Here is a 12,617-nt window from a genome sequence, read left to right on the forward strand (position 1 = left end):
CTTTTCCTTCCTGTTACCGTTAAGGCATTCTGTACTTATTAAGGCCATTATATTATTGTGTGTACTTTAAACCAAGGGAGAGGCAAGAAAACCTCTTTAAGACAGGTTCTTCATATGAACTCAGTGGGGGTCCAACACCTAGCCCCCCACTGATCTGCTGTTTTAGGGTCCATTAATTGGCTACAAGAAAATCGCCAATTTTTGTTTCAAAGGCTCCTGATTTTTTTGCGCATAAATTGCGACTTCTATCATTTGGGTTGAAGGTGTGCCAGGAAGTAGAAGCCACTTCCCAAGAAACTTATTATAACTTACACCAGATAAGTTATAGCTAAGACCTCTTCCAGTTTCAGACCAACATAAATTTCATTTCTGATGCACCGAACTTTTTGCAATGTGCCGGGATTATTAAGAGGCTGGAGTTCAATGCCAACGTACAAAGTTCCAGTCTTAATACATCAACCCTCTCGTACACAGCCGGAGAAGACAGCAACAGAAGGTGAGCTGCAATAGTACTCCCTAGAACAGCTGATCGGTGTGGGGGCTGGGTGTCAAATACGCACCAATATCAAATGAATGACCTATCGTAAGGATATGTCGTGAATTTTTAGTAATGTGAGTGAGGCTATAATGTGATGGACAGCTGACATCTTTGTGTTGGGATCTTCCACACTTAAATAGGATGAAGCCATCCTCCGTCTACGGCCATGCATGGCAATGGTTTGATATTATGGTGATATATTACAGAAGTTATACTGATACACCCTGAGGATGCCCCATGGACCCCATTACGTTAGTTTTTGACTTCTTTTCTCCCAATTGTCTCACCTTCAGCTGCTCAGCATTAAGTTCTGTGGACATTTGTGCTTAGGTGGGATTAGGATAATGGGGGGTGGGGGGTTAATCCTGAGGATGTGACTAGCTGCACATCCTCAAGTTCAGAGAGAAGAGTAGGAGGAGCAGGTGGGCTCTTGGTCATTGTGGAGGTCCTTCCTATATCATGGTAATGGCTCTTTTCCTCCCCCCTCCTGGGAGCGTCATTAATATTCCATTCTATAAGACGAAAGGAACTCTAGACCCCCGGGGTAAGTGGAGAATAAGAGAACAGGTTCTTTGGAGTGATGTATAACCTCAGGATTGATGTGTGTACAGTGCTAGTACGTACAATGTAGTCAGAGTATGCGTCCTATGGAATACACTGGGATATGTATATGGACCTCCACTCCGGTGAACCAGAAGATGTGTCTACATGGCAGCTGAGCAAATAATACAAGGCGGACATCTCCTGCATCCAGGGCTTAGCCATAGAGGGTGCAGAGGTAGCAGTCACACCCAGCCCTTGGAGTCTGAGCAACTATGATGCCCCTTTAACGTTTAGGGAATACATATCAGATAGATGTTAGGGGGACAGGCAAGACGGGCAGGCAAGGGGGACACGTCACTAAAGATAAGACACCTTCTGAGGTGCCAGAAAGCGATCTATGAAAAAATATGGATCACTGACTACAAACGGCCAAGGAAGTCGTGGTCTGAATAGATTTTTAGTCGTGGTTCTAAATCAGCACCTCATTCTCCAGACTGGTGTGGGCCAGGACGTCACAAAGTGGTGGGTGACATGGACAGCCATGTTTAAGCCAAAAAATAGGGCCAAGAACTAATTCTTGTAGGAGAACTGTATATTCTTCCCACCATCCGGATAAGTAAAAGTCTTACCAATTTTAAGAAGCCATCAATGTGTGGCCACCCTAACACGGCTACTTCCATTGAGTGTACTCAGTGACCCTACTAGTAGACAAGTGGGCTACAAGATTTCGGTCTCAGCTCTGCACCTTTAGTATTGGCCTATTTTTCCATTTCTGTATAATAAGATTTATAATATATTTTTGTACCCGCTTTCTTAGCATGATCCCCCAATAATTGACCTATCCTGGTGGCCTCAGTGATCACCTACAATCTGTGGGTGAACATGGTAGCAAGTTTACAATTCTCCTGCAGCGCCACCACAGGGAAAATGAAGCATTACATAGTTCCAATTAAAATCTGTATAGCCCATGGATGTGCTGGGTCCTCCAGCAAGATACTTGAGCCTATAGATGAGGGTCGGTCCTACACAAGGACTGGTCTAATAGGATACTGAAAATAAACCTTCTAACCCAGACAATCCCTTTAATGTTCCTGCTAGACAATGTCAATGTGTTTGGTCTGGCACACTTTGGTCTCTCTAGAGTACATATTGTTATCTATATCATTTATCTATAGCATTTCATAGAATGAATTCTCAGTGGTAGACGCTTACCAAATGAAGGGACACAAACACATTGTCTCAAAAATGACCCCCTGTGGACAATGGCCTGGTAAGACCATTAGAAGATGGCATGTGTCCTGGAGAGGCAAATACTAGAAGTAAAACTAATGGCAAGATATGGTGAATGCAACAAAGATATCATATCTAGATATCAAAGTGAAAGAATGATGGAATAGACACTTAAAGGGATAGTCTTGGATCGCGCTTGGACAAGACTATCAGCATACGGCTGCCATTGCCTGGGGAAAGTTGCACCGAGTCAGACATTTTCACCGCAGCCTTCGCCATTGACTTGCCCATTGTCCGTTATGCTTTTGCCCAAACAGGACGTGAGACAACCCAGGCTTATGGCTCGGCTCCAGGAAGTATAACAGATACTAAGCTAACACGTCACTATATCCTTCTGTTCATATTAAAATATCAGTGCTACAGAAAAAGTCTATGCATAAAGAAAACCATCAACACGCCATTGTCTACGTGCAAATGTCACCTTTACAAGTTCGATCCCTGAGAACAGAAGCCCATATCCTGACACCTCACACGTCTGTACATCTGCACATAATGGTTATGATCTGGGACTGGGCGAACGCCTTAGGGCTATGGCCCCACGTAGCAGGCCGTGGCAAAAAGAAGTTTCCTCTCAAGACTTTGTTTCCACTATACCTATAGAGAAACCGCCAGCGTTTCCATAGGGATAATTGACATGCTGCGATTTCCAAAACCATGTTCGCTGTGCATAATTTTACGCAATGTGTGGATGGGATTTGGTAGAAACAATGCGATTATTTTTCAGCTTTTTTTTGTCTACATCTCTCAGAATGGGGATAGGTAGGAATAGGACGAGGGTCTGTAGGTATCGTATCAGCTTGTATTACTCTTTTATACCTAATAAGCACGATTTTTAAAGGGCGCGCTATATGGCGGCACTAGACTCTCTTAGGTACTATATCCAGCCATAGGGACCTAAATTACTTATTGCACCATACGCTCGTAATACTATTACTGTGATGGGGGTATACTGGGCGCACTTTTCTATACCACTTTCAATTCAAGAATATTTTGCCTCCAGAAAATGGCGCAGGTTCATAATTTTTTTAATATATTGTACATGCCAAAAAACAAGATTATAAATGGTATTGTTTTTTCGTATTACATATTACACCATTTTTCTACCTTATTTCTCTTCTTTACTCTGCCCCCTGCGGTGTCCTATATAGTGACCCACCAATAGTTGTGACGTTCTGGGATTAGAATTTGAAACGTAACAAAAACTTTAAGTATATACATTTATGGACCAATGCAAAGGTATATGTCTCCATTATTCAAAATGGGTGCACTTTACTTTTATGTATCTTTTGTGAATTTTTGGACCAAAGTGACTCTATCTATCTATCTATCTATCTATCTATCTATCTATCAATTATCTATCTATCTATCTATCTATCTATCTATCTATCTATCTCCTATCTATCTATCTATCTATCTATCTATCTATCTCCTATCTATCTATCTATCTATCTATCTATCTATCTATCTATCTATCTCCTATCTATCTATTATCTATCTATCTATCTATCTATCTATCTATCTATCTATCTATCCATCCATAGGATCCCCGGGATTATTCATGTGCCTTCCATGTTGCGTACCCAAATGTAAAGCACCATGGAATTAATTGTGCTATATAAATAAATAAATAAATAAATAATAATAATAATAATAATAATAATAATAATAATAATAATAATGTCTAATCTATAAGAATTGCAGATATATCAATTGCCTGGAATCTATTGAGTGTCAGCTCCAATCCATGAGAACAGTAGCAGACACTTTAACACCTTCTTTAGGTCCCAGAAGAGTTTTACTCTTTTCTTAAGAGTGTGAAGAAAGACAAAAGACTTCTCAAAGAACTAAGACCTCATTAACTGCTTAACCCCCCCCCCCCCTTCCCCAAGGCCCACCATGTCCAGCCAGCTGAGAGGACTGACTCCTCCTATAGTCACACACAGGGGCTTTTATTTCGGGCTCCCACACTCTCTCCCACATTACTGGGTCTCCTCCCAAGCATGCAAGTGCGCTGCAGCAGTCAGATCGTCCTTCCCAGAAAGATGCTGGGCCGTTCTAGGAAACTGACCTTTGGGACACTATGCAATGAAGGTAAGAGCGTGCAATATATATATATATATATATATATATATATATATATATATATGTATAAAAATGTTATATATAGTATATGTTATATATCCGTATGCTGACATAAGGGTTGGGGGATTTATTTCATAAGATATTCCTGTATCAGATAAATTATATTATTACTATATAGTGTTGTCGGGTCAGTATCCCGGTACCCAAGAACTTCTTTTACCTGATAGCAGATGTGCAGTGCTGAATTTGTCATATGCAGCAGATCTGAGTTTGTCATTTGTCTCTATTCGATGTCATGTGTCAATAGATCATCTTTGGTTTTGCATAGGACAAACTCAGCTCTGCTACATCTGTATCCTGATCATCTTAATGCTGACATCCCTATCCTTAAACTTGGGAGTGTCCCTGGGATAGGTGTGCCTATATACAATAATAGGGATTGTTCCTGACACATTATTATGTGTTAAACTGATGGGTGGGAAGGAAACCCAAACTAAGCCAAGTCCCACTGACAGTGATATAGCCGTCACCGTATAATTCATCTCTTTCATGGGTTGGGGTTTTCTTCCTATTTACCCTGGTGTGACTGCCACCTCCGCACCCATTATAGCTTTGCCCCGTCTATAAATTCCTAAACTCCTGTCCATAATATATAAAAATTAACATTGTATTCCAGGTGATAGCGCCTCTAGTGGTCAGACCATAATTGGTAGTGGTTTCTCTAGGCCAGGGGTAGGGAACCTTTGGCTCTCCAGCTGCTGTGAAACTACAACTCCCAGCATGCTCCATTCACTTCCATGGGCGTTCCAAAAACAGCAATGCAAGTATGCATGCTGGGAGTTGTAGTTTTGCAACAGCTGGAGAGCCGTACGTTCCCTACCCCTGCTCTAGGCAGTGATGTCCAGTTGACACATGGTCACTTTAACTCCAGGGATCAGGTATTCAGCTGCATCTCTTATTTCTAGGCTCCTATTCTGCAGATTTAGGAGAGGTTTACAAAACCGGCGACAAGACAGACTGGTTACCCATGTCCGCTGACAATATCTGCTCTCAACACACTGAATTTCCCCACGGTAGGAGTATTAAAGGATTATATTATGTTATCTTAATTATTTGGTATAATGGGCTTGTCCAAGATCAGAAAAATGGCCCCTTTTTTTTGTGAAATAGCGCCACTTTTGTGCAGAGGAGATCTCTGTTATTGCAGCTCACATGTGTGTCAGAGTCTCCATTCGCGGTGTGCCGTATACTACAGACCCTATTTGCCCATTGATGTGAATGGGTCTGTGAAAAATGACAAATCCGTGAAAATCTGCCTGACAATTGGCGTGGTCATGTGAATATACACTTAGGAAATTGAACATGATGGGGGAGATTTATAAAACTGTCGTACCTTTCCTTTCATATAGCACTCTTGACAAATTAAAACTACGCTGGCATTGGTTGCTAGGGTCAACAGAGAGGGTCTTTCTTTTAGGCCGGGCCCCACGCCATTTTGCCGCAGCTTTTTTCAGTACCTGGAAGTTGGATCGGATTCTGGCTAACCCCCATCCACACATTGCGGAAAAATATCCGCACCGGATATGCTATGATTTAAAAAAAAAAAAACAACGTTGCGTTTTTGTAAATCGCAGCATGTCAATTATAACTACGGAAACAATGGCGTTTTCCATATAGGTAAAATAGGAATAGAAAGTTCCGAATTTCTTCTGTGGACTTTCTGTGAAAAACACTGCGGAAAAAAAACGCAACGTGTTTCCGCCGTGGCATTTTCATAGCGCGTTTTGGCTGTAGACCGCTATGTGGGACCTTAGACGGTTTCATAAACTTCCCCCACTTATCTGACAATGGGGTTATGGCACCAACACATGGTGGTCTAGTGTTTTTCGCTTTCCGGAAAGGCCTTTGTCTTCCAAAATATTGCAGTTTTCCCCTAATCTCATAAAAACTCCCATTGTCTTGTGTTCTAGGAACTGGCTTGTCTGAGCAGTACACATACATGGATATAGACTGCGGTATACATTACCCCTATATATAGGACATTCTCAGATGATTATTATCACATATTATGGCTGACATGATAATAATCAGCTGTCAAAGGAAGAATTTTAGGCATGTCTTATGTTAGCGGAGGATGTCATATAAGAAATATTGCTGTATATCGTACTGCTGTAGCATCTTGGCGCTGGAGACAATTTTGACCCTTATGGTGCGGCATCTATGTACTTTTTGTAATTGCACCTTCCTAGAACTAAAACTTTATTTTTTCCATTGACTTAGGGCTTGTTTTTTGTAGGATGTAGTGTTTTTTTTTATATTTAGCTTGTTTTTTTGTTAATATATGGCAGACCTGTTTTGTCTGTAGACGGCTGGAGACGGGTGTGCCAAGGGCCAACCACTGGTGGTCTATGTATAGAACCAAACCAGTTTGAGCACACGACCAGACAGGAGACCAGATTAGTCTCCATCAGATGTCCAGGGAGTTGTAGACATGATTTGGAAGATGATTGAGACGGGTGTGGATACAACTGGCCCAGCATTTCAGACTATATAGCCCTACCCTTCATTTAGTTGAGGTTGCCTTATAGACCAATATCTCGATTTCAGGAGCCTCAGACATCTCCCAGGGGGGAAGGGGGTAATTAGATATGTATGTATCTGCCATTGGTTTGATGTCCCTGAATGTCCACCCCATTGCTGATACCACCAGATGAGATCTAAAAAGATTAGTTCCAACCAATGTATATTGGTTCCATCGTTTAGATTGGAGACTTGGACTGACACATTTTAACCCATGTATGATGCAGATTTTGCATGTAGATTTGTATAGCCTGAAACGTTTTGTGGATTGGTTGCAAATGATCTCTTTTTCTCTTGTTCATGGTGGGTATGTCTTTGTACTAAAATCAGCTAGGCTGTTCGAGTGACATATGACATTTTAGGAAATGTGAACTATCCCCAAGGTGAAAATAACTGAAATGTATGCACTCTTTTGGGTAGACTGGTCCTTTAAAGCGGACCATCAATCAATAATTTAGCAACCCTTGTCCCCGGACTGTATAGATCTGTCCCATGGCCAGTGCACACAATCCGGAATACTTCCGTCCCTTTGTGAACAAATATCTCGCTCCCATCCTGGTACGAGGCGTCATGCCTCTGGTATGTGGCTTCTGTAATCTGATAAATTCCATAAAGAACATTTGGGTAGATGAAGCCGAGCTCTATGTGGGTGTCTAATAAAGGGGCATAAAAAAGTTCATTGTGTGCCTTTATAATATGCTGAGTGTTGTCTTGCGCCATGTTCCTGGGATTGCTAGTGGTGGGGGCCACTGGTCATGACCCCAGTTATAGCTAATTTTGGATATAGGGTATGACACTTCCAATCACGTGACCCATGGACAGGTCCATCAGCATCTGCTAGACCGGGTAAGTCAATTTAAACTACGTGGACAACCCCTTTAATGGAACTGAGCTGCAATACCAAACACAGCCCAATGGACAGGTGTGGCGCTGTTTTCGGAAAAGGAATAAATGAACTTGATAACACATATAGCTGTAAATTTTTACCCCTCGTTTACTCTACAGTATATTGTCAGCGAATTATTAATATGAGATCTAAATGACTCCCTTATGGATAATATAATGCACAAAGAGTTAATTGACCAGCTCAGTTCTAATACGACTTATTCAGCTCTGCTACATGTGCGTATCAGTATTGTGAAAGCAGGGATTATGCAAGTGGCCATCAGATTGTACGTAGCTCTGTCTATGGGCTAATCCTGTGTATTTAGTCCTAAGTGAGTAGTATTCAGGTGTATATGGAGACCAGCGTGTGCCCCATTGTGTGACTATTGAATCTTTGACCTGCTCCTATCAGATGAGAAGTGGAATGTAGCAGAGCTAGTCCTGCTGCATTCCCACATCCCGGCTCCGGATAGTGTCAGTGTGTGTGTGCTATGGCAGGAATCTGACTTAGCAGCCGTATAAGACACCATATAAGGCACCGGAGGGAGGAGCGAGCTCAGGTGAGAGCGGCCAGGTATGACATGGATTGTGCTGGGACAGCTCAGTTTCAGTTGAGCACGTCCTGGGGTGTAGATCGAGGAATATGTATAATACCTGGACAGACCTGTCCTAAGTCTCAGTCCGCATTCATCCACTGGCAGGTACGTGACTGTCTCTACGGCAGGTGTATTATATTATATACTGGTATTAGAATATTCTTTCAATGCTGTGTCAGTGATCACTGTGTGAAGTTAATACTACAGTGTACTTGTCTATACAACTGCATGTATTATTGTAGGTTCTGTCTGTCATTGTCAGTTGTCAGGACACTTTCATGTACGGTAGTAGTCAGACTCTACTGGAGACAGTGGAATTGCTCAGACATCAGTAGTATGACATTTCACTTGGTCAGAAGAAGAACCTGCATTGTAGCTTTGAAGTACTGTACAAAGCGTCATCTTGTATCTTTATAAGTGACTATGATATTTCTATATGTAATAATGTATAATATATCTAATATATGTCTATGTCTACAGAGCATTCAGAGGGTTGTGTACTGCTGAGAAGCACTCCTGTAGATCAGCGCCTCATGGATTCTACCTTACATTGTCCTGGACCTGCAGTTTCCCATTTTAGTCAAAGAACGGCTAACCATGGCGCAAGCAGAGGATGTATAAACGGACGTAAACGCTTCGAGAAATCAGAGTCAGAAGATTCTGGTGTGGAGTTACCACCACCTTCTCCTTATGGATCTGAAAGTAGCTATAGTCCTGAAGAGTCAGAGAGCTTGGAAAGCTCCACCCCCGAGTATTCTGAAAGTCCCGATAGTCCTACCTCTGAGGATCCAGAAAGTCCAAAAAGGCCTACTACTGAGATTCAAGCCCCCTTAGTACAATCTAAGGAGACAGTCATAATGGAACATTCAACAGGGAGCTTTGGAATCCATTCAGCTAAGGATGTAGACCCAATGGAACGTCTGGTTACCCAACAACGGGAAAGAGAACTATCAGGCGTACCCCATAAGCTGGAACAGGCCATCATCAGGAGCAGAAGACAACGCAGCTCTAGCAAAGAGTCCATTCAGAACAGAACGGCAAGAAATAGTCGCAAGTATGTGGGATCAATAAAAGAACAACGTAGAGGGAGGACCTTCTCCTGTGAGGCAAGAAGCCCGACACGTCCCTGCCAAGAAAATAAGGTATGTGACCCTGGGGAGCGTCTGTAGATAAAATGTATGGGTAGCACTAGCTATAGGATGGTCCTAATAATATTATATAGTGTCTACATAGACAGCACTTCTATCGTCTCCGCTGACCATATACTATATGTACACACCATGGCCAATGAAACCAAATGGTTATGACAGGGATTGAAGAAACCAATTCAAACATGGAGCGACCATACAATTGTCATGTAGATAGATAGCTTCTTAGGAGACAAAGGGAACATGGCTGATAACTCTTACTTTATCTTTACTAGGACCAGGACCCACTTCATCTCCCAGGAGATGGTCTCCACTATCTGGAAAACCTTTGTCAGATGTTAGAGAAGATTGCAGAGCTTCAGCAGAAGAATCAAAGGCTTCAACGTGATAAGAAAGAAGCTGAAAGAAGGATACACAACCAAGTAAGTAACAGTATGAAGACGCACGTAGGACTAAGGCCAAGGGAAGTGTATGCATGTCTACATGAATAGCCCCCTCCGGGCGATGTGACAAAGCACTTGTCATTTACAGGTTATTTGTGTTCATTTACCATGGTTAAAAATACCTTCTCCGAAATATTCTGTCACCCTACTGATTGATGGCGGTGCTCATCTGTGACCCGTTTCCTTCTATAGGTACTGTTTTTAGATTCCTGTGTATGCGGCACCTCTCCTAACTCTAGGGATTCGGACAGTGATGTGACAGACAACCCTCAACCCAATGAGAAGACCTGGGAACCAAAGCATTATCGGAAGAGATCAGGTTCCCATGCTGGGGTACTTCTCAGCGTAGCCAAACCCACAGGTAAATATATAGTCCATCTAGATATAGGGGGGCTTGATCTGAAGGACTCTGCAAGATGAATAAAATCCTAAATGTATATTGCTTTTACAGACAATGGCTTGAAAGTTGCAAACAAAATGGACCCCAAATATGTGAGTGTGCCAAACCTGCAAGAAGGGGAGCAACAGAGACTACACCGAAACTACAAAGTGAGTACTATCTTAGGTCAATGTGTCTTAAGGCTCCGATGTGTAAGACAATGATAGACAAAGAGATTTGCATAATTATTGTCCTAGGGCTGAAACTGATACTAAGAGACTAGTAGAGTATCTACATATCTATGAGCGCCCATCAAAGAGATCAGACACACTATCTATTGCTGGTGACTCCACCAGTCACTTGGCTTTGGTACCTGTGGACCTATGGTTGACAGGCGTTCATTGCAGTCACTGCGAGAAACATTGCAAGTTACAAAGGCTAGAGAGCCACAGGCTGGAGAAGATTTCTGATGATATATCTAGAACTATAGAAGGACCTGCTGCCAATATGGATGAAGAAGGACTAGTAAAACTCATATTAGAGAACTGTTTTTCTAGACTATTTGTTAGTTACTGTCAGTCCAGGCTTCGGGCTGGTTCTGACACGATAGGAACCTACACCCGGCACCCTACTGAGTGGTATCATATGTATATAGGGCTTGGCTTTACTATTACCATTATTGAGTCTGCCAACCCCCACAGAGAGAAGGGAGGAGGAAGGGGGATGGATGCCAAATCTTATCATATGACCTGGTGTTGGAACCAACCTGGAAGCTCAGGCATGGAGTGCGTAAAAAATAATCTCAGGAATACCCATTTAAGAGACGGTATCTTCTGTTCAGGATCCTTATTCCTTGGTTTTAGTGAAGAGAGGTTGCATAAAGTGTCTATCTCTCTGGAGGACCAGTTCTGTCCTATATTATACAGATAACCCATTCATGTGGATGGACACGGTGTAAGGCTACAGTTCCCATGTGGTGGCACTGCAGGGAAATGGAGATCTACCTTATTTATCAGGAGATTACAGTCAGTTTATTGTCAAGGAACCCTTCTTTAACCATCACTACTCCCATTGAGAACATCTAGCTGGTCCATTGCCCAAACCCTACTTATAATTAGATAGATTGGCCAGTAGCTAACACTGATGATAGGTAAGAGAAGAAGAATAAAGATGTAGTCAATGGTTATATGGTAGGCCGGGTATTGTGTATACACTCTCCTGTATACGGATCTATCCTTGGGTATATAGTAACACTGGACGTTCTTGTATCTACAGGCCGAAGCACCTCAGTGGTATAAGGTAAAGGACATGCTCTCTAGGCTGACAGGGAAAAGTCAAGAGTCAATTCATCGGAGAAGCCAGGCAGCAGAACCAGGCAAGAACTGCAGGTACGTAATGGACCTTCACATGAAAACTGATATAGGACCCTAAAAATACCAAGTTTCCTTGTCTAATGGTCGCCTTCTTCCACAGGTCACAGACACTTCTAGAAGGAAATCGGCAATATCCAAGTAGGTTATTCCTGCCTGGACTAGTGATCAGACCGCGAAACCATGGCCGCCAGTTTCATTGAGTAAGTCCTTTGTCATGGACTGATATACTAGAATGCACTGTAGAAGAAGGATTCATATCAGCAACATGCTGAAAGGAGTCTGGAAGAAACGCACCAGTATCTGGGAAGATTAACATTGGCACTAAGTGTCACTGCCAAGGAAGATGCCGACTCCTACTGTAGCCATTCTCTGCACTGTGGTAATGCCACTGTCACCTACAGTCTGCCATTGGATCCAACAATGGACGATACAGCCAGAAGACATTACAACCCTTACCGCTATGCAGAGGGGCGCAGTGGACGTATTAATATGGACATAAGAATATTGTATTATGTTACAGATGTATGGTTATTTCAGTTAAAATATTAAAGTTATTTTTATGGACATTGCATTTATTATTTTATATATTAATAAAATAATGATTTTATACTGGTGTAACGCCCAGTTATTAATCGCAGACAGTAGTGCGTGCGATATATATATCCTGACATCATATATTCTATGATATTGCCAATTACATAGGTGACAATGGTGATGCTGAAACTCAGTCCCATAGATTTGAAAGGGACTGCAGCATGGC

The 12,617-nt window shown here is 42.2% G+C and overlaps 1 protein-coding gene across 1 annotated transcript; it reads left to right on the forward strand.

The window, feature by feature from the left end:
• Positions 1-4,371: 4,371 nt before the first annotated feature.
• Positions 4,372-11,915, forward strand: C5H8orf58 (chromosome 5 C8orf58 homolog). The gene is made up of 7 exons (XM_075273237.1): positions 4,372-4,462; positions 5,419-5,526; positions 8,995-9,656; positions 9,938-10,084; positions 10,298-10,466; positions 10,557-10,654; positions 11,760-11,915. The coding sequence occupies exons 1-7, from the start codon at positions 4,372-4,374 to the stop codon at positions 11,913-11,915; spliced, it is 1,431 nt and encodes a 476-aa protein (XP_075129338.1).
• Positions 11,916-12,617: the final 702 nt, after the last annotated feature.

Source organism: Leptodactylus fuscus, chromosome 5 (assembly GCF_031893055.1).
Source record: "Leptodactylus fuscus isolate aLepFus1 chromosome 5, aLepFus1.hap2, whole genome shotgun sequence".
Lineage (NCBI taxonomy): Eukaryota > Metazoa > Chordata > Amphibia > Anura > Leptodactylidae > Leptodactylus > Leptodactylus fuscus.